The following is a 23,359-nucleotide window of genomic DNA, read 5'->3' as shown; positions in this document are numbered from 1 at the left end:
TGAGATGATTAATGGCTAATGGCTATAGGTCAAGGGCATTTTGGTTTTGGCTCTTGTTCATTTGAGTAAAATAATTACTAAAAGATCAAAGGTTCTTATTAGTGATAAATTAGTGAGAAATATACAATTACAGATGTAAATTGGGGTTTTAAGGACATAATTGAAATTTCAAAAGATTGAATTACCAAAAGATTTATATAACATGTTACATTAAGAATAGTTATGGTTTTTCTGTGAATTCTGTGCGCATTCTGTAGTCAAAGCTTGATGTTAATGTCAGAGAAAAGAGAGAACTGAGATATACGAAAGGCAAGAATATGCCATATTTTCTACAAGTTCCATTGTATTCAACTGGACTCTAGAGTACTCAACCAATAAGCGGACGTCAACATTCCATTCAGGAATATTAAGGATCCTTTGGATGTGAAATAGAAAACCTTCAATAATAGACTAAATTCACCAATTTTGTGTTTCATGTGTTAGGATAGAGTATCTCTTTAAAAAGTGTAAAACACACGGCGTACGAAAGCTTTTGTGTAGGGGGGGGGGGGAGCAATTTTTGCGCGCGTGAGTGCAAAATTTTTTTTGTGTCCCCCCCTTGGCAAAATTGTGATTTGTGCCCCCCCCCCCCCTTAAAAACTCCTTTTTGAATAAATATTGATACATTGTTTAACTATGTAAACTATTCGATCATATACACAGTAACACACTTCGACATATAACAAGTGTTAATAAATTCTTTATGTAATTTTCTTAAGTGGACTCATCTGCAGACAAGCCTTTTTTAATACGTTGTGCCATATAATTCACTGGGTGAAAAAATGAGATGGAAACGTTTCTTAATAAATATCTATATGTTCATAGAAACGATACATATTGTATTATTATAAATTATAAAAATGATGAAAGCTTAAAAATATTCGGCAAATGTTAAGGATAGTATAGATCGATTACCTGCAGTATACCGGGCTTAAATATAAACAAAACTAGTCCCGTTTTATATAAGTAGAAATTGACGATTATAAATGGAAGATCCATCCTGGAATGCCAGAAAGACTGTTTTGGATAGGTTCGGAAACCCTCTGGGGATGCGCACTGCTGCAAATAGGTAAAATGAGTTCGGAAGCTGTGCGGGGGAGGGATCACCATCCCTCCCTCACATGACTTTCAAATTTTAGGGTTCCTCCTCATAAGTCGGTTATTCCCACAATTGTAAACTGGAAATAAGATAAAAAATTCAAGAGTTATGAGTTGTAAGGAAAATTACAAGAAACAATTCTTAGAACTTATGATAGAAAATAGAATAATAAAATATAATAATTAATACTTGTATGATTAATTGATTAAGCTTTTTCTGGGAATGCGCAATAAAAAGCACGACGCGGCAGTTATTATAAATGTTGCGCTCGGCCTTATCTGCCTCCAGAGCATTCTGCGGGAGTGCGTATAAACTTACGCCTCATCACGGGGTGCAAACAGTACGAACTTTATCAGTATTAGTGACACACACGCGCGCAGTCAAGTTCAAACGCGCAGAGCTGGGCAACCTAGCATTTCTCTGCTCGTCAAGTGCTTCCCAAAATAAAAACATGGCTCCTGTTGGGAGTCAAAACATCGCTGTAATGGTGGAGGATTATATAAAGAATAAACCGGTAATATATTTATGGAGTATTAACAGAAATTAATAAAAAAAATCGTATATTAGGGAATTACCTCTTAACCTAAACTTAACCTTTACTAGTTCTGTTGAAAATTGTTAAATTGATGGTCTGTCCTTGCCTCCGCGCTCGACCCTTTAGCCTGTCCTAGCCGCCGCGCTCGGCCCAGAAATTGGCCTACCCTCACCTAAACCTGAAATAATACGGAAGAAAATATTTGTTTTTGTTGAAAATTGCTGAAATCTATGTCATGAACAAAATTGATATTATAAAAATCGTTATCTAGGGACAGACCCTCATATGTTATATGAAGTCGAAGTTGGACATTTACCAGCCGTGCCGCTCAGCCTCTAGCCGCAGCACTCGGCCCAGAAAATTTCATAACTAAGCCTGAAACACTTAAAATGATACAAAATTAAATTGATCAAATTAAAAAAAAATAGTTGTCGCATATAAAATGATAGAGGGGGGGGGGTTCCTATAAACGTTCTCTAGGACAGACCCTCGACAATTGATTTCCTTCTTATTTTTTAAAGAAAACATAAAAAAATTCTCAAAATATACTAGTTTTGTTGAAAATTGTCAAATTGATTGTCTGTCCTGGCCACCGCGCTCGGCCCCTTAGCCTGTCCTAGCCGCCGCGCTCGACCCAGAAATTGACCTAACCCTGAAATGCTACAAAATAAATTTTTTTTTGTTAAAAAAAGTTGAAATCGATGTCATGTACAAAATTTTAAAAATCGTTATCTAGGGATAGACCCTTCATATGTCATATAACGTCGAAGTTGGACATTTACCAGCCGCGGTGATCTGCCTCTAGTCGCAGCACTCGGCCCGGAAATTTTCTTGACTTAGCCTGAAACCTTTTAAATGATACAAAATAAAAATGATTTTTTTTATTTTGTCGCATACAAAAATGATGAGATGGGGGGGGGGGGTCCTATAAGTGTTCTTTAGGATAGACCCACGATAATGGATTTCCCTCTTAAGTTTTTTAGATAAAACATAACAAATTTCTAAATATTTTAGGTTATGATTTTTTCCAAATCCTTCTGTCCGTTCTGCGTGAAGGTAAAGGAATTGTTTAAAAGCTTGGATATCGAGTACACAGCGGTAGAGTTGGATCAGATAGAGGAGGGTGAGGAGATGCAGAAGATTCTAGAGGAAAGGTATGTCATGTTTGGTGAAATCTAAGGGACTGTCAGTGTAGATATTTAAGTAACCCCCGATTCTAAAGTGGACTTGCGTAAAGTGCTTTAAATTGAATAAAGAATTCACTTCAAATACAGGGATAACCAAAAAACTGTGGAAAAGGAAGACAACATTGTTGTATTTGATGTTGTTACAAGGTTAATAGTTTCAGTAGTAACTAATTAAATCACAAATTAATTGAAGTTGTCCTGTTCACACCGCACAATTGCCGTGTAATATGGCCATTTTTAAAGTCAAACCCTTGGGCCTTAAAGTCGTCTTCCCTTTCCACAGTTTTCTGGTTCTTACTGTATATGAAACCCTTTTCTTTAAACTATTATAAACCTCCCCTGTGAACACGTGAGTTAACTTGAATATATTTGGGCCTGATCAGTATTGCGAGTATTGCTGTTTCGATGTTTATTGGACAAACAAGCCAAATTTATATAACGATTACATGCAGGATGACCAAAGTGTACGGATTGTACGGATTTTATTTTTTAGCCCTAAAAATGTACGCATTGTACGGATTTTTTTTCGAATTGCACGGATGGTGCGGATTTTTAGCCTGGAAATACACATTTCCCCCCTTTTTTGGACTCATTTTGTAATTCATTTTTTGTAATTAATCTTAATTTCAGAACCGGACAGCGAACCGTTCCCAATGTTTTTATCCAGGGAAACCACATTGGTGGCAATGATGATACCCATAAACTTCATGCTGAGGTAAAAAAAATTATACATTTGCTGGAAAAAAATTCTTCTTCGATCTTGAAACTGGTTTGACTAGATTTCTATTTCATTGTATCAGGAGATTGATTGGTTGATTTCCATATTGAACAAAAGACGCATATTTGTTTATCTGATCAGTTTACCGTTTCTGAAACAATTATTTACAAATTATAGCTGATTTCAATGATATCATTGATCAATGAGGAGAATCGTCTTTTCTCGTTTTTACTCCCCATTAACACAGGGTAAACTGGTAGCCATGGTGAAAGCTGCCTCCCACTCGTTCGAATACGACATCGTCGTTATCGGCGGTGGATCCGGAGGGTTGGCGGCAAGTAAGGAGGCGGCTCGATTAGGGATGAAAGTGGCTGTTTGTGATTTCGTTCAACCTACTCCTAAGGTTAGTAAATACAAAAATAACTTAAATTTTTTTCTCCCAAAAAAAATAGAAACTAGCTAAATGATGTCCTATTCCCCTCCAATGTGAACTGTTTAAAATATACACATTTTATCTAGAGAATAAGAAATAGTTTAATCAATGTTCTCTTGATAATCATGTTTAGGGTACAACCTGGGGTCTAGGAGGAACCTGTGTTAATGTTGGATGTATTCCAAAGAAATTAATGCATCAGGCAGCTTTACTGGGTAATATAATCTGATTTGCAAGACATGATACGCTAGTCTGAGATATTATAGATCCACATGTTCATATCCTAGTCAGGATTTTATGTCATGAGATAAGAGTGATAATTGTATAATTTCCAAACTAAATATATTTTCATTATCTTTAATAACATTTGGCGTAATTCTTGGATTAAACAGTGGACAAGGTAATTATGATTTATTTATGTAGATTAACATGATTTTATTCCAGGTGAGAGTATTAAAGATGCTAAAGCTTTCGGCTGGAAGACTGATCCTGAACAAACAACCCATGATTGGCCAGCAATGGTTCAAGCTGTCCAAGATCATATTGGAAGTCTCAACTGGGGATACAGGGTCTCATTGAGAGAGAAATCCGTCACATATCTAAATGAATACGCAACTTTTGTTGATGATCACACTCTGAAGTGCGTCAATAAGAAGGGAAGAGAGAAGTGGGTGACTGCCAACAAGTTTATTGTTGCTACCGGAGGCCGTCCTAAGTATCCTGATATACCCGGAGCTAAAGAGTTCGGTATAACCTCGGATGATATCTTTAGCCTGCCCTACGCCCCTGGAAAGGTTCTGCTAGTTGGTGCCTCCTATATAGCCCTGGAGTGCGCTGGGTTCCTCAAAGGACTAGGATATGATGTTACCGTAATGGTTCGATCCATATTTCTCCGAGGGTTTGACCAGCAGATGGCAGGGAAGATTGCGGAATATATGGAGGAGCATGGAATTAATATGATCCGTGAGTGTGTTCCGAGCAGCCTGGAGGAATTGGAACCTGGTACCCCGGGTAAAATACAGGTCAAAGCCAAGTATAATGACGGAACTGAGTACTCGGACGAGTTCAACACCGTTATTTTCGCCATAGGTAGAGACGCTTGTACACAGAACATCGGCTTAGATAAGGTCGGAGTCAAGATGAACCCGTCCAACGGTAAAATTATTCACGATGAGAAGGAGCAGACTAGTGTTCCCAACATATATGCTATCGGTGATGTGCTGGACGGTAAGCCTGAACTAACTCCTGTAGCTATCCAGGCTGGTCGTCTCCTGGCTAAACGTATAGCTGGAGTATCGGAGACTCTAACTGACTACGTGAATGTTTGTACCACTGTATTTACCCCCCTGGAGTACGGATGCTGTGGACTATCGGAGGAGGACGCAGAGGAACAGTACGGCAAGGAGGACATAGAGGTAGGGTTTAGCATTGATCAGATTCCTTCCATCCGGCTCCCTTTTTGGACATACATATAAACATACGCTCAGTTGCTTCTCAAATAAGGCGTTTTCATTCTTTGTTTACTATAATAGTGGGGTTTCTTGAGCTCTTTGAGAGATCATTTTAGTTTTCTTTGTACACAAAACAACTATTTATAAGGTATGTTTATCCTTTGAAGGTTTATCACGGTAACTTCTGGCCTCTTGAATGGACTGTATCCCACCGACCGGAGAATGCCTGCTATTCTAAACTCGTCTGCGTCAAGTCGATGAAGGAAAAGGTAAAAATAATTTTTTTTCGTTGTTTATATGAAATGTATGTTCTTTTAATTAGATTTTTTTGTCTAAATTATTTCTTGCTCTCCGTAATTTTGGGAAATTTTTGAATGATTCTAACATCACGTTCCCTTGTCCTATGATAATTTCCTTACTGCTTGTCTTGTAATTAAGGAATTTAAGGAAATACAATATTTCAAGACCCCCCCCCCCCCTTCAGTGACCAAGAGATTGGTTGAGCACAAATACAATTTTGTTGAATTATATAATATACTCCGTCTAACCTGTCCCTATTTTTCTCCAGGTTGTTGGGTTCCACTACCTGGGCCCAAATGCTGGTGAGGTGACCCAAGGGTTCGGTATAGCCCTCAAGATGGGAGCCACCAAGGAGGACTTTAACTCCCTCATCGGTATCCACCCAACCACCGCCGAGAGTCTCACCACCATGGAGATTACTAAGTCTAGCGGGGTTGATGCCTCCGCTACCGGCTGCTGAGGTTAATTCTTCTGAGATAATTCCATTCAGTTGGATTTATCTCAGCTCTAACATTGTACAGGAGAGTCGACATTAAGCTCCAGCCTTATTTAAAACAATGAATTTAGTAAAACTATCAGTCATTAATCTTCAATAGTTAAAGCCTCCTGTACAATTGTTATATATATATGTGAGAATTCAGCTTGCATGCTGTATATGACGATCCTACTCCTATTCCAATAGCGGAAGAGTTGAATCTGATAAATATTCTCAATCTTTGTCATAGTTTTAACGCACTGGTGAAAACATGCATATTTTATGTAAATCTATATAAACCAGTTTTATCAACTAAAATTTAGTTTAAATTGATTTTAATGAAAGTATTTATCCACATTTATGTTCTTTTTAAATCTGCATTTGTGAATTTTCTGATTTAGATGGTAAAATATTGGATTTCAGGTATAAAATGGATGTTTGAGTGAAACTATTTGAAGATGGAGGGAGATGGGCAGGGGTTCAAAATCCTTACTTGGAATATTAATGGACTCAGATCTCTTGTTAATTTTACAGAACATCTCAGGGATAGATTATTATCTTATTCTTTAAACATAATTTTATTAAATATTACGAAAGTGTTTATACATTTACAAAATATAAAATTTGTTTTCTTGTGTACAATCGTTCTTAATATTAGTCTAATAGAACGAATACTATTTTCATTTCCTTAACCTTTAAAGAGCTTTGATTTAAATCGGATAAAGAACATCCTTTTTTGGCGACATGAGTTTTGGACGGATTATGATATGACTTGTAGGATCATAATTTCTAAGTATGCTACGAATAAAATTAATGCCATACAAATATTTTCACGGATGAAACACTTAAAATAAAATAAAACGAAAATTTTCCGTTGTATATATTCCGTGCAGGTGATATAGAATAGCGCTATTCCATCAAAAGGTTTCTGGTTTTAGACTCTCGGTAATAAAGTCATGAATCAAAACCAAATAAAAAATGCAATTTAAATAATTATGTGTATGAATCTTGTATCCGAAGAAAGCTGGATGCAGATATTCTCTGCTTCCAGGAGACCAAAGTAACACGGGATATGCTCACAGAGCAGCTAGGTACAGTAATATTCACGATGTTTTTAATCCAGAACTTCGTATAAAATAACGCCACTATGCTTTAAAGTGGTGTAAACTACTTTCTCAGAACATTTGAAATGAATTGAGTCTTCTCTGAGCTGGAAACTTTAGAATGAATAACCTTTAATCCCAAGTACTTAATCCGAATATCCACTATGGAAACTTTTAATTTTAGTCCTTAATCCACTCTTTTTCTCTCTCTTTGGATATCCGTACAGTATTTTCTCCAATGAGAGTGCATGAATATAGTTCGTAAATTATTTTGACCAATGACAGTCTTGAAAATAAATTCTATCCCATGAGAGAAAACTGCAATTTCTAACAATTTAAGATTTTTTTGTCGGCCATTTTGTATATTAATCTGTGAAGAAAAATATTTAATAATAAGTTTGAGATTCTTCTGTAACCAATTTTAACTAATGTATTAATAAATAAAAGGGGGGAAAATTAATTGAAGGCCCTTCCAGTCAGGAAAACTAACCAATCTGACGTTCTTATAATTCAATTTGTTGATCTAGCTATTTAATCTCGAGACTAACATAATCTCGAGATTATGTTAGTCTCTAGATTAGCAAAAACAGAGGATTAAGAATTAATCCTGATATACACAATTCTAAAGTTCCAAGCTCAGATTTTTTAAACCCTGTAACCAAATATGACCATAGATTATTAAAACTATTTATAATTCTGTTCGATTTAATAACCCAGGTTTAAAATATCAACGATTTACTCCACTGCACCGGGTTCATATAATGTAGGAAAAAAAGCATGTCAGTTCATGTTTAGGACTCCATTTCTTTAATTCTAAAATCTACAAAGAAACTTTGAATCAAATTTGCTTGATATTTTATATTATACCAATGATTATTTTTTAGCTGTGATTCCTGGATATACTTCGTACTATGCATTCAGTAGAGGTAGAGGTGGATACTCGGGGGTAGCCACATACTGCAGGTTGTACTTGAAATTGTTTTTTTTTTTCAATCTCAATTCAGTAAAATGTCTGTAAAATGAATCAAATGTTCATACTCTTGCTGGTTTTAAGAATCCGTTTTTTTTCGCCCTCTTATTAGTTTCCTACTTGTGTATTAGGACCATAAAACTTGAAGAAGAAGAGAACTGTGAAAGTCAAGTTATTAAATGAAGTTAATTTACATTAAACACAGTCTGTTAGTTCACCTGCGTTCACCCCATATTACTCAATAAAGATAATTTACATGAAACACAGTCTGTTAGTTCACCTGCATTCACCCCATATTACTCAATAAAGATAATTTACATGAAACACAGTCTGTTAGTTCACCTGCAATCACCCCATATTACTCAATAAAGTTAATTTACATGAAACACAGTCTGTTAGTACAACTATTACTTAATAATTTGACTTTTAGGCTTCTGCTAAACCATTTGCTTTATATCAACATCAAAAACACATACCTGTCATATTCCTATCCCACAGTTTTATTTTCTTCCCACCCCTCATCGAAAATCTTTTCTAAGATGTCTCGAATATTTTAGAACAGAAGCTACACCTGTTGCTGCAGAAGAAGGAGTAACAGGTTATTAGTTTTATGAGTTTTAAACGACGTCAATTATTTTTCAACATATTGGGTATTGATAATCAAAGAAATATAAGATGAATTTTAATAAAATATTGTGTACTGTAGATTCTGAGAGGAATGTAAATAAAGCTTAGGTTGTACAGCACTACGCACGTTTACATTCTTCTTAGAAACTGCAGTACATTATATTTCGGTGATCTATTATTAAACCCGTCGTGCCCCCCCCCCCTCCTAGTGCGACTAGCTATTATTATAGTATAATCACGTAAGGTTGTCCTTTTCACAAAAAAAAGACGTTCTAAAAAATTACGTAAGGACAGGGCCAAAAGTTTTAATTTTTTTACATTAAATTCGTTCTAGACTACGTTACGATTCCTTTATTACAGGAATACTGGGTGTATCAGATTCTAGTGTGGGAGGACTTGATCTGCTTAACCAGGAGTTCTCTCAGGTTTTATCATTTTTATTAACATTAAAATCCTGAATCATTCTGAGTTTTTTAACCAATTTATTATTTTGTTTCATTCATTTTGTTTTAGTTATGTACAACTCCTTTTGGGTTTTCAATTACCACATTTCGACCCCCCCCCCCCTTCCTGGAGCTTCCCCATTTTGGTCTTAGGTTGCCATAATAAATTAACGGAGAGGGGAGGGGGACTTAAATTGGTTTGATTAGTGTGTTAATGTTTAATGTTTATACATCAGGGTATGATACTTTAAAACATTTCTATTCTAGAAATTATTTATCTCTGAATCCAAATAAGTTGATTTATTTCTGAAAAGTAATAAGTGAAGGATATGTAATATTTATCTTTTGTAAGTTTAGAAAAATAAGAAAATAAAAATTAGATGATTGAACTTGTAGTTTAAATCCTTGGTTTCTATCTGTATGAATTAGGAGGAGCTACGGAGCCTTGATAACGAAGGAAGATGTGTTCTAACAAAACATAGAATTAAACAGGATGACCAAGAGGTATAAAATCATTTTGTTTCGCTTTATTTTCTTCTTCATCTTTCTTAATACGGAAGAGAAAAAAACGTTTAATATGACTTAAAATTCCGACCCTCTTAAGAACTGGCATGAATGCGGATATTTAATGTTCCTGTTTTTCTTCATTCAAACCAGGAAGGATTAATAACGTATCATTTATGTGACATTAAGATTGACTTTTTGAGAACATGCTTTTCTTGAATGAATTCGGATCCTAAACCCTGCTGATGTTAAGGATGCGTACCTGGTTGTGTTCAACGTGTACTGTCCCCGCGCTGACCCTGAGAGAGAGGACAGGAAGAGATATAAACTTCAGTTCTATAAAGCACTAGATATACGCGCTCATTCACTCAGAGGAACTAAACCGGTTTAAATATATTTTTCCCACATATTTTCATAGCGAAATTTTTAACTTAAAATTGTAGGATCCACTAATTAAAGAGACCTGTATTACCACAAAATTAAATCTGAACTTAACCCTTTATCTAAGGATTGGCAATCGTAATATTTTTTTTATTTTTAAGCAACTCTTAATTTTTCCTGCAACGGTGGAAAAAAGGTGTTTTGTGATATCAAAGTAAATCTGATAAATTTGTATTTTGATTTGAAAATATAATGATAAGGTCAGTCGTTAGTTGAACATTTTTGTCAACTGTTTGACATCCGTATAGTAGCAAAATAATAGTCTCAACCACATTTAATTTTTCCCCTTGAGACTAGGCAATATGTAAAATATATCATTTTCAATTATAGTTTTCATGGTCATTGTTCAATCTTCATTTCATTTTATTTCATTTCATTTCATTTCATTTCATTTCATTTCATTTCATTTTATTTTATTTTATTTTATTTCATTTCATTTCATTTCATTTCATTTCATTTCATTTCATTTCATTCCATTTCATTTCATTTCATTTCATTTCATTTCATTTCATTTTATTTTACTGTTAAAAACGTGAATTAAGAACCTGAATTTCAATGACTTGAGTTTTTAAGCCTAATTCTAATTAAAACCAATTAGTTCAGGGAAATAAAGTTATTATTCTTGGGGATGTAAATACATCTCACAGGTAAAATATTGTGTTTTTTATTTGAAATTTCCTCAGTATTTTTCAAGGCTAGAATAAAAAAGTAAATTAGAATAAAATTACCCCGACACGTGACTAAGAAATTTCATTCTTCAAAATGGAGGAAGACACCTGAAGTGGGAATATTAAATGATTGTAAAAAAAACATACAATAAATGTTTTAAATTTTTTTTTTTAATCACGCAGAAAAGTTTCGCTTTTGAAGTAGGAGTATGATGTATTAGTTTTAGATTTTTAAATATTTAAAAATATTCTAGAGAATTAGACCACTGTGATCCTTATGAAGAGTTTTATGATCATCCTGGAAGAAGGTTTCTTAATCACCTTCTCTACTCTACACAACCTTCTAAGGTAGGATTCATGATATCCCAGTGAGAAGGTTCCTTTTAATCACCTTCTCTACTCTACATAACCTTCTAAGGTAGGATTCATTATAGCCCAGTGAGAAGGTTTCTTAATCACCTTCTCTACTCTACACAACCTTCTAAGGTAGGATTCATGAAAGCCCAGTAAGAAGGTTTTTAACCACCTTCTCTACTCTACACAACCTTCTAAGGTAGGATTCATTATAGCCCAAAGAGAAGGTTTCTTTATCACCTTCTCTACCCGACACAGTTCACAACCTTATTAGTCAGGATTCATGATGGCCCATAGAGAAGGCTTAATCACGTTCTCTACCCGACACAGTTCACAACCTTCTAAGTCAGAATTCATGATATCCCAGAAAGGAGGCGCCTTAAAATTTCAACGGACCCTCCATTTAAAGAGTTACAAGCCATTGTCCAAGTCAGAACTGTATTTTTTAGACCTTTATCATGCCAATGTCCTTACTTGCTTCTCTCAGTTTAGATTGATCATCGCCGGCGTCGGAGGTCTCCGAATCAACTTTAAATTCTCCTTTTTTCTTTTTAATGTTTTGTTGGAGCAAAATACTAACTAAGTTCAATTTGAATCGTCATGTTTCAAGTTGAATAAAAGTTGTAGAAAATCACATTGAATTTGTAATGTAGTTTGATATCCCGGTGTGTTATTCCATATTTTATTGAATGATGGGTTGTCTTTTTAGCAATTAAAGTCCTATATATAATCCGTACTTTATCCCTGATCTTGTTGCAGGATAAACCTGTGGATCTGGAGACTGAGGACTGGGAGTGTGAGAGGGTTAATGTTGAGAGTAATCAGTTTCTAGACTCATTTCGTATCTTTCATCCTAGCAGAGAGAACGCTTTCACTTGCTGGAATACAAAAATGAATTGCAGGTAAGTTCTGCACAGATTTCTATCTTGTTTATAGAAAAGAAGATTATATAAATCTAGGATTTCCAGCCGGTTCACATTGATCGGTTAGTGTGTTCCTTGGTATCTAAAGAGTGTTAAAAACAATAAAAATAGGCAGCCGGTTCACAATGATCGGTTATTGTGTTCCTTGGTATCTAAAGAGTGTTTAAAACAATAAAAATAAATCTCACATATTTCTCTCTCAAAGGCTTAATTTTTACCCGATCATGATGAAATTAATATCACAGTGTTTCTTGTATGTTACGACTAATTTTTTAAAAAAATATCGGATATAGACAACCCTCCTTTAAATAAATGCTCTTTATCCCTTGGAGATTTCAACATACCAACCATTTTTTTAAACGAAAATATCCTAGAACTAGACGGTAATTGTTTTTAAACGAAAATATCCTAGAACTAGACGGTAAATGTTTTTTAAACGAAAATATCCTTAGAACTATACGGTAAATGTTTTTTAAACGAAAATATCCTAGAACTAGACGGTAAATGTTTTTTAAACGAAAATATCCTAGAACTAGACGTTAAATGTTTTTTAAACGAAAATATCCTAGAACTAGACGGTAAATGTTTTTTAAACGAAAATATCCTAGAGCTAGACGGTAAATGTTTTTTTAAACGAAAATATCCCAGAACTAGACGGTAAATGTCTTTTAAACGAAAATATCCCATAACTAGACGGTAAATGTTTTTTAAACGAAAATATCCTAGAACTAGACGGTAAATGTTTTTAAAACGAAAATATCCTAGAACTAGACGGTAAATGTTTTTAAACGAAAATATCCTAGAACTAGACGGTAAATGTTTTTTAAACGAAAAGATCCCAGAACTAGACGGTAAATGTTTTTTAAACGAAAATATCCTAGAGCTAGACGGTAAATGTTTTTTAAACGAAAATATCCTTGAACTAGACGGTAAATGTTTTTTAAACAAAAATATCCTAGAACTAGACGGTAAATGTTTTTTAAACGAAATATCCTAGAACTAGACGGTAAATGTTTTTTGAACGAAAAGATCCCAGATTTAGACGGTAAATATGATTTGATCTGATTTGATTTGAAATTTATTTGTTAGGTCTACAAACTACGGAACAAGAATAGACTACATCTTTATTTCAAGAAATCTGGAAACTGAAATTAGGTAAACTAAGGAATAAATTTCAATATTCAGAATTCAGACGTTGAGATTGTTTTACACAAAACAAAAGTTTAATATTTAAAAGTTTCATAATAGTATTATTTTTCTTAAAAATCTAGTCATAATTCACTAACTAATAAGCAGTGCTTAGGATCCATTTAATTTTGATGCTGATTCGGCACTGGAAAAAAGGATCCGGATCCAGGTTATTTTCATATTTACTGAATTTTTTAACGATGCAGAATTTTCAAATTTTTTGTCTTATTTCTTTCGCTTATTTTTATACTAACTTGATGAACCATTCAGAAATCAGGAAATTTTTATAATCTCTATTTTTTCAATAGTTCAGATTTGGGGTTTGAGAGTAAATTTTTTCAGTTTTTTGTTAAGCCAAAATCTTGCGGATCCAACGGATCCGGATCCTTAGCACTGCACATAAGATATCATATTGTACAGTTAGTGAATTATGACTAGATTTTTAAGAAAAATAAAAAGATGTATTAATGGATTTTTTTAGATTCTCTTATGAAACTTTTTAATATTAAACTTAAGTTTTCTCATATTCTTATTTTGTGTAGTTTGTGTGAGATTCATCCCGAGGTGGAGGGTAGTGATCATTGTCCTGTATCCGCCAGGTTTAATCTAATCCTGGATCCATCATTTAAACCTCCCAGCTCAGCCACCAAATATTATCCAGAATTTCAGGTAAGATTGATCGCCCGATTTTTTTTATTTAAATTATTAATACGATAATTAGAACCGTCAAGTGCAAATATATTTGTTTTTAAAAACATGTTTTTTTTATTAAAGTGTTTTTTACTTTTTTTTACTTTTTCCCTGTTGCCTGAATTTTCATTCATTAGATTTTAGACCTCTCTTCTTACCCTCGTCAAAAAATTGGGTCAATATTAAATTAGAGATACCAAGTCAAAACCTTTCTACGGGTATCTTTTGAGAGAAAAATAATTCGGTTGATTCTAAGAAATCTTGTTTATCTGATGAAAAAATAAAAAAAGAGAAGATACGTTATCTTTTTTCCTGCTAATTGGACGTAGGAACCATACCAAACTGTTTTGTGGTTTTTAGGGTAGACAGTTGAGCATAAAGGATATGTTTTCTACTGGAGCTAAGAGATCAAGGTCCCCGGAGAATACCAGCAAGAAACCAATCCTGAACCAAGGTATGATAGTTCCAAGTTTGTCATTAAATGTTAAGATTTAAAAGCAGAAAATCTCTCAAGAAGTAAACGAAAAATATGTCACAAATTTATATTCCTACTTTTCCTATAAGAATCAGGGGTGTATATATTCAAGAATTTCACCCCCTCCCCTTGATTTTTGATGCACCTGGGTGGAAAATGAAAAATTGAACCAAAATGCATATTTTTCAAACTTAATTGATGCTTTTCTTCTCACCCAAAACTTTATTTAGTTTTCCCAAAAATTCAATTGTTCACCAAATTCAACGAATAAATCAATTGAAATTAAAAGATTTTACGCTTCACGCAAACATAACCAACATCTGGAAGGGGGGGGGGGATTACTATTTTAGAAAATCCATCTACAATGGTATAGACTTAAATCATTCTTACAAAGCCTTTATAAAAATCAAACCCTCCCTGATATTTTTTATAGTTTTTTCCATTATTATTTAGTAATGTTTACTTCTTGACAGGGGTTGCTAAAAGAGTTAAACCTTCAAGCTCCAAGATAACAAACTTCTTTGCTCCCAAGAAAGGTTTAGCTGAATTAGCTCCAAGTTTAATCGTGGAAAACAAATTGGAGAACCTTGTATCTGTAGCAGGACCCGGAGATATTGAAACCGAAATATTAGCGTCTGAAATATATCAGGTATAATCAAACTAGAACTGTAAGCTGATTCTTTGTCAATTTCTACAGTAATTGTTATCTTCAAAGTCCAGGTTTAGAATTAAGTCTATTTCTGAAATTGTATTTTTATTTTTTTCCAAGAATAAATTTCTGTTTTGATTGGGCTGCAAATTAGATTTCTTTTTAACCCAATGCACAATAAGAGTATTTATTAAAAGATGATAATTGAAAAGAAAAAAAATAATTAGAATAATTTGTTTTGATCATCTTTTCTTGATCTTGATTTATTTTAGATTGAAGCTAAAAATGGTGAGACTAAAGCTGCATGGGGAAATATATTTAAACCCCCGCCCCCCAACCCTCTCTGCTTAAAGCACAAGGAAGAGTCCCTCAAGAGGAAGGTGACGAAGAAGGGACCCAACCTTGGACGAGAGTTCTTCGTCTGCCGAAGAGGAGAAGGACGATCGGACGATCCTGAAGCAAGATGCGATTTCTTTAAATGGGCAAAAGTCAAATGAACTTTATTCTTTCCAAAAGTTTTTCAAGTTCGACTAACAATCAACAATTTATATATAACCTCATTTCAATGCCAATAAGTTTAATCTGTAAATGAGGGGAAATTAAAAAAAAATACTATTTTCAAAAGTAAAAAAATTATATTAACGTATATTTTGCCCCATGTTTATATCTTTTGTATCGAAAAAGCTGTGATTAATAGTACCTTCAAGTATTAAAAGAGAATCTCCACAAAAATGTAAAAATGTTCGATCAACTTTTATACGTTATTGATGGTGATTTCTACCGGACTGAAGAAATATGTCAAATTCTTATTACGAACTGGTTCCAAGTATAACCTTTATGTATCCTTGATTTTGATAAAGGCTCAAGTTAAATATCGTATATCTCCCTTGATATTTTTAGTTAAAGCTCCGATATTTTCTAGTTTTTGAGTTCACATTAAATATCTTATACGATCCCTTGATGTTTTTAGTTAAAGCAAACCTCCGATATTTTCTAGTTTCACGAGTTCACATAAAATATCGTATACGATCCCTTGATATTTTTAGTTAAAGCTCCGATATTTTCTAGTGTCAAGAGTTCGCCTTAAATATCCTATACAATCCCTTGATATTTTTAGTAAAAGCTCCGATATTTTCTAGTTGCGCAGAGTTCACATTAAATATCTTATACGATCCCTTGATATTTTTAGTAAAATCTCCGATATGTTCTAGTTTCAGAGCTCACATTAAATATCGTATACAATCCCTTGAGTTTTTTAGTAAAAGCTCCGATATTTTCTAGTTTCAGAGCTCACATTAAATATCGTAACGATCCTTTGATATTTTTAGTTAAAGCTCCGATATTTTCTAGTTTCAGAAGTGAGAATGGAGCAGCTCCCTGAGGAGAACTTGGTCAAGGTTGCTGGTAAGATCCTGTGCTGTGAGTGTGGAACTCCGATAGATCCGAACCCTGCTAATCTTTGCGTTGCTTGTCTCAGAACTCAAGTTGATATAACAGAAGGGATTCCTAAACAGGTCAGGCCCGGCCATACTCAATCCGTAGAAATGTATTCAAGATCTCAGTTTTAGGGTATATTTTAAAAAGAATTGCCCCCTCCCCATTTTAAACTTAAAAAACACCCTTAACATATATTTTTTTTTTAAATTACCGCTTTTCCGAANGATGAGAAATCGGACTATACTCCATCATTTTCATATTTTTAATCCATAAAATTTCCTCATTTCGAGATAAAAATCTTATTAAGCTTTAATTCGGATGTGATCATATAGTATCATGAAAATGGAGGGGAAGGGGGTATTTTTTTATTTGCTTTCCTTATTTACCAATTTTACAGTATATCAGTAATGTATTGGATATTTACTGTCTTTTCAATACAGTCTGACATTTCAACTTATTTTTTTATCGATTGTATCTGTACTTGTAGGTGACCCTTCATTTCTGTAAATTTTGTGACAGATATCTGAACCCACCACAACAATGGGTTGCAGCGGCTCTGGAGTCAAGGTAGATCTATTTTGAAGGACTAATTGGACTTTCATAATGAAATGGAGATAAAAATGGATTTAGGCAATAACATTAGTGGACTTTCTTTAAGGAGACTCGCAATGTTATTTCAAGCGATTCTAAACTTAAATTCACTTTCTGGAGTGGGTTGAAATTATGTCGACGGTCCGGTCCCGGTCCGAGCTATCTATTTATACTTGTCTGTTGGTTCGTTTGTTTGTTTGTCTGATTATATCCAATTAACGTAAAAACGGCGGAACCGACGCAATTGGGCCAATACTTTGTGTGGGACCCACGGAGGGTTTATGGACCATTAAATAAAAAAAAATGAAAATGTGCCAATTCTAATAGATGTATACTCGATTCAAAAAAAGCATATTGGAAAAATGTAAAAAGGAATATACCAACATGAATATTGATTAATTTTATTATTATTAATAAATGTTTAAGAAAATTTTCATATTTACCTTTTAATTTATTTATTTTTGAAGATGTTTTTCCCTGTTTATTCTCAAGATAATGTAACTTAAAATGAGTGTCTGACAAGACATGGTAGTGGAGTTGAGAGTGTAGTATTGTAGAGAATTTTTTTATCCAAGGGTGTATACTGTATAAATCTCCTTCACCATTTCCTTCCACTTTTCCTTCCTTTTTCATTTCCCTAACCTTTTTCTTCCCCTTACCCTTTTTCCTTTCCTTCCACTTCCCCTTTTNAAGTATTTACTTAAATTTGTAATTAAAAATTATACACAGTGTTATAGATCTAAAATGATTTCTTAACAAATTCACTACAATATTGCACTCTCACCTCAATTTAACCATGTTTAGCCAGACACTCCCTTTAAGTACAGATATTTGTACAAAAAAAAGCAATATTTCTTAACAGTGAAAATATTTTAAGAACAAGAAACATGGTACTCTAATTATGTTAAGATGGAAATATTGAAGAAAAATTTAGTTAGGTGAACAAGAAAAGTATATATTGAGGTGTGGGATTAAATTGAGATTAGGTTTTTTCATCGTTTTCAGTTTCAAATAGACATTTTTAATCTTAATTGTTGTTTGAAAGTCACAAAATTACATGACTGAAAGTTATGACGACTTAACATTATACTTTGTCGTAAACCATGAATAGAAGTAAAGTTTAATGAAGATGAGATATTCCTCGGAAATTTAACATTAATTGTCTATTCCTAGATTATGCTCGTACAACTTTGTCAATTATTCATCTAGAATCTAGGCAACCAGCTAGAATTAATTAATAGAGTTCCAAGTATTTCACGATTTCTCCAGGAACACAGCCCACGGTTCCACTTACATGTTTTGCATTGAATTTTATAATCTAATCACATCATGTTGCACAATGCTTACTGCTCAGACTACTGGCAACTAATCTTCTATTCNAAATGATTCTGGATTTGCCTAAAATATTTTATATTTTCATGTACACTATACAGTGTAAACAGTCTTTTAGGGCGCTTCGCGAAGCCATTTCTAAAACTGTTTCTGACGCAAAGTGAAGTCCCACAAAAAATATCGGTTCCGGCTTTTTTACTTATTTTGAATGGGACACAATCAATCATATATAGATTTATTGTGGGTAATTATTATTGTGGAAATTAAATAATAATACTGTCTGGTGCAGGTGGCCATATTAAATATTTTTTAAGTTCGTCAGACATATCGTCAATAGAGAGATATTTGAGGGTTTGTGTCAAGTTTTCTTGAACTAGGGAATTGATGGCACTCTGTTTAAAGAAGTTAAAGAATTTGGCTAAAGTTAAACTTATCGATGCAAACTTCTTGTGGACTGAACCTCACAGCAAGAGGATCAAAGTTAAACTTGCAATTCAGGTAGATTTGATTTGACTTGTCTAAATACAATTCAAGAATCTCTTAATTCAAAAGGAGTGTTCGCGAAAAATTAAAGGGGGTATAGGCTTAATGCGATAAAAAAGCGCTTTTGATCGCTACTAATCTTACTTCTATCTGTTGTGTCTATAAGGAGAAAATTGTTAAAAACGACTCACTCCATAAAAATTCAGAAAGATGCAACATTCAACTCGGATCGTAAACAAGTCAATTTAATTCCAAACAAATCATTCAGATATTACAAAAAATATTCATCGATTATTTTTCGACGCATAAGTAAATAGTTGATATTTCATAATATTTTGTAATTTTAATGATCTGAAAGTTACTTTTGAAAACATTTAATCCTGTTTCGAGGATTTTTGACAATGAAGACGACATTTTCATATTTTCCAGGAATGTTCGAAAATCCAGCGCCAGCGAAAATTATTTTTAAAAAAAAATCAAAAATATTATAAAATTTAAACTATATACGTATGCGTCGAAAATTAATCGATGACTACTGTTTATAATATCTGAATGATAATTAAATTGGAATTAAATTGATATACGCAACAGATAGAAGGAAGGTTAGTAGCGATCAAAAGCGCTTTTTATCGCATTAAAGCCTATACACCCTTTCATTTTTCGCGAACACTCCCTTCAATTTTTAATTTTTAAAAATGCTCCCTACCCACAAGTTTGATTAAGTATCTTTTCTATTTTGATGCGTATCTGTGAGAGATAATCTTTTTTTCTAATTCATACTCATTTAATTGTTTATATATATATATATATATTTTGCNCCCCTTCCTTCTAAAACCTGATTTTATTCAAGGCTGAAGTGTTAGGAGGCGCCATCTTACAGCAAACCTTTGTTGTTGAATATGTTGTGGCATATCAGATGTGTACTGATTGTCACAGGGTGGAAGCTAAAGTAAGTAAAAGCTTTGTTGTAGAAATTTAAATAATTTTTCAGGGGTCGGAACTTTTGTGTGAATCATGAAACCGTGCACTTTGTGAACTTATTTAGATTATATTGAAAACCTTGAAAAATCCACATTGAATTGTACAATGTACTTTGTACACCGAGAAGTAGGTTCAGTATCTATTGCATCAAAAGTATTTTAGTACATTGGCAATATTTCAAGTAATGTCCATTGCCCACTGCAAAACTTTTAGAACTTATCTCTGTAATTTGATATTTTCCTAAAAACTTAATATTTGGTTTGAGAAATTCTCTCGATGCTGATATAAAGCTAAAGAAAACTTGAAGCTTAAGGACTTTTTTCCTGGCATTATCATTCATCATTCTCTCTAACAGTTTTATTTTCTCTAAAATTAAAACATTTTATATGTATATTTTCAGACTTCATTATTGATATCTAGTTTTAGTTTTTAATTCTTTCCCGAGAATAGTTAATGAATCTGCACCTTTACAGAAATAGATCAAAGTAATATTATTTCCATTTCAAAGTTAAAATGTGGGTAACATTTTCTCTCTCCCCCCCCCCCCATATATTTCTGTGCAAAGACCTTGGATTAATCTGTTCAGGATCATTGGAACGCCTTAGTTCAGATCAGACAGAAAACCCAGCAGAGAAAAACATTGTTCTACGTTGAGCAGCTTCTTCTTAAATATGGAGCTACTAAGGTAGGTTCTACATAGAACAGCTCTTCTTAAATATGGAGGTACTAAAGTAGGTTCTACGCAGAGAAGCCTCTTCATGCATATGAAGCTACTGAGGAGGTTTTACGTAGCGCAGTTTCTTCTTGAATATGGAGCTACTAAGCTAGGTTCTACGTAGAGCAACTTCTTCTTAAAGGGACAGTAAAGGAAAAATGAAAGGGGGTATAGGCTGAAAGCTAATCACTTTAGCTCTTGATCGCGACCCATGAAAGTTTTATCTGATGTTCCTGTCTCGAGAAACTCATATAAAACTGTGTTAAAATTATACGAAAATTCATATATGTAAAATTTTGAAAATCTGAAACTTAAATCACGTGACCAGAACTATCACCAATGGCAGAGCAGTATACCGGTCACGTGTCTCCGCCTGTATCACGTGACCACTTTACCGCACTGCCATTGGTGGAATTTCTGGTCAAGTAATACGGACGTAAAAATAATATTATGAATGAAATCTATTGAAAATAGAAACAACAAATATAAAAGTAAACCTAAATTACAATTGGCTTTCTCTGGGATATCGTTTTCAGATTGGTTGCTTATTTGCTGAATATGATCAGTTTAAACCTTCTACTTTTATACAAAATTGTATATATATTTATTTTCGTATAGATTTGACACAGTTTTATATCAATTTCTCGAGACAGGAACATCAGATATGACTTTCATGGGTCGAGATCGAGAGCTAAAGTGATTAGCTTTCAGCCTATACCCCCTTTCATTTTTCCTTTACAGTCCCTTTAAATATGAAGCTACTATGGTAGGTTCTACGTTGAGCAACTTCTTCTTGATTATGGAGCTACTAAGATAGGTTTACGTAGAGCAGCTTCTTCTCAAATATGGAGCTACTAAGGTAGGTTCTACTTAGAGAAACTTCTTCTTGAATATGGAGCTACTAAGGTAGGTTCTACGTAAAGTAGCTTCTTCTTGAATATTGAGCTACTAAGATAGGTTTTACGTAGAGAAGCTTCTTAAATATGGAGCAGCTTCTAGGTAGGTTCTACGCAGAGCATTGTCTTATTTATAGAGATAACAAGCTCCAGCTTGAAGAGGGGGTTATCATGTGAGGTTCTACATTGAGTCATTTCTTGATTAGGGATATTCTAAATATCGGTCGATCTACTATCTGCAAGAATGAAAACTTTTTAAATATGGAGTTAATTACGTAGTTTCTTCGCAGACCAGCTTCTTAAATATGGGGAGAGTGGGATTCATGTTGTGTTCAATTTCCCGGGAAATTCCAAAACAGAGATAGGGGGATTGAATTTTGGTCAATACACTTTCTGGGCCGAGCTCTGCGGCCACATGTCTTGCATTTAAGACCCCACCAGCTGCCAGTTTCTACGCAGGCATCCCACAGATATTTTTTTTCTGGATCTACAAGATTCAATCCCCCTCTCTCTGTTTTGGAATTTTCCGGAGCATTGAACACAACATGAATCCTACTCTGCCTTAAGTACGGTGCTACCAAGGTAGGTTCTACGCAGAGCAGCTTCTTTATAAATAAGATATATCAATTCTTTATTTAAAATAAATTTTTTTTAGGATTGCGTAGGAATAAAGCCACACCACGAAGGCCTTGATTTTTACTACTCAACGGAGTCAGCAGCTAAAAAGCTTCTGGAATTCTTCCAGTCTATGATTCCCATCAGGAACCCAGATATTTTAGTCAAAATATTTTAAGCCGAAGTCTGATTTAAAAAAAAACATACTTAAAGGGATGTTATTTCAAGTGACCCTTCTTTAATGAGTGGCTTTTATAACCTACCATTACTGAATTATATATCCATAATTTTCATCTTCAAAATTTATTTTCCATTGATGCTACAGAAACAATAAGGGACATTTAAGCTAGAAAACCGACCGTATTGACAGAGGTCTAAAGGGCACCGTTGTAAATCGGGCATGGTCCTCTTTAATTGGAAGGTCACGTTACCTGAAATAACGGTGACAGTCTCTTTAAGAATATTATTTTGAAATAATGTCTACAGTTCCTTTAAGAATATTATTTTGAAGTGAACCAAACTAAATGATAATCAAGTACTGAGCAATCTATACTTTTGGCAACATTCAAGTAAATTAATTCAATTTCTATATTTGGATTTATTTTGATCATCTACTTAAACTCATTTTGGCATGATCCGTTGATGTATCAATTTGTTTACAGTTTCCTGTCCCAAAATACAGGGGTAATCATTCCACATTTATTCCCACACCTACACATTGATGAACTCTTCGGTTCTTGTCTCAGCAATGGGTCACTTTCGACCACAATTTGACCAACATCGAGTTCTCGTTTTTTCTCGTTTGAAATTGTATGTCCGTGGAAGCGATTCAGATAAAAAGTAGAAATATACATCTCTGGAAGTTTAAAGATTTTTCAATGATGAGATAAAACGCAATTAATATCAAACTGGTAAAACCGAATCCACCTAGCACTGGTGACTGGTAAGTATGGTAGTAAACTTGAGTGGTTGGGGGAAGAAATTCAGATGTCAGTGTTTGAATATTTCTTAAAATGCTTTTTTAATTCTGGCAGCTA

The 23,359-nt window shown here is 33.9% G+C and overlaps 3 protein-coding genes across 3 annotated transcripts in view; all 3 read left to right on the top strand.

The window, feature by feature from the left end:
* The first annotated feature begins 1,389 nt into the window (after positions 1-1,389).
* On the top strand, positions 1,390-6,660 carry LOC111695317 (thioredoxin reductase 1, cytoplasmic). The gene is made up of 8 exons (XM_023464591.1): positions 1,390-1,652; positions 2,688-2,827; positions 3,491-3,575; positions 3,826-3,981; positions 4,145-4,226; positions 4,456-5,426; positions 5,630-5,731; positions 6,031-6,660. The coding sequence occupies exons 1-8, from the start codon at positions 1,398-1,400 to the stop codon at positions 6,220-6,222; spliced, it is 1,983 nt and encodes a 660-aa protein (XP_023320359.1). The 5' UTR covers positions 1,390-1,397; the 3' UTR covers positions 6,223-6,660.
* Positions 6,661-6,679: 19 nt separating this feature from the next.
* On the top strand, positions 6,680-16,630 carry LOC111695321 (DNA-(apurinic or apyrimidinic site) lyase 2). The gene is made up of 15 exons (XM_023464599.1): positions 6,680-6,781; positions 7,258-7,328; positions 8,225-8,303; positions 8,868-8,908; positions 9,298-9,362; positions 9,810-9,884; positions 10,138-10,258; positions 10,924-10,972; positions 11,248-11,341; positions 12,107-12,249; positions 13,360-13,425; positions 14,001-14,127; positions 14,509-14,602; positions 15,097-15,272; positions 15,545-16,630. The coding sequence occupies exons 1-15, from the start codon at positions 6,696-6,698 to the stop codon at positions 15,767-15,769; spliced, it is 1,512 nt and encodes a 503-aa protein (XP_023320367.1). The 5' UTR covers positions 6,680-6,695; the 3' UTR covers positions 15,770-16,630.
* LOC111695320 (60S ribosomal export protein NMD3) overlaps positions 16,612-23,359 on the top strand; it is an 18,900-nt gene continuing 12,152 nt past the window's right edge. Inside the window, exons 1-6 of the mRNA XM_023464598.1 lie at positions 16,612-16,786; positions 17,197-17,276; positions 19,010-19,130; positions 19,966-20,064; positions 20,683-20,781; positions 22,363-22,469. Coding sequence (XP_023320366.1) covers positions 16,637-16,786; positions 17,197-17,276; positions 19,010-19,130; positions 19,966-20,064; positions 20,683-20,781; positions 22,363-22,469 — 656 coding nt within the window. The 5' untranslated portion in view covers positions 16,612-16,636. The remainder of the gene's footprint in view (positions 16,787-17,196; positions 17,277-19,009; positions 19,131-19,965; positions 20,065-20,682; positions 20,782-22,362; positions 22,470-23,359) is intronic.

Source organism: Eurytemora carolleeae, unplaced genomic scaffold, assembly GCF_000591075.1.
Source record: "Eurytemora carolleeae unplaced genomic scaffold, Eaff_2.0 scaffold95, whole genome shotgun sequence".
In the NCBI taxonomy this organism is placed as follows: Eukaryota; Metazoa; Arthropoda; class Copepoda; order Calanoida; family Temoridae; genus Eurytemora; species Eurytemora carolleeae.
This window is presented reverse-complemented; position numbering and strand designations above follow the sequence as displayed.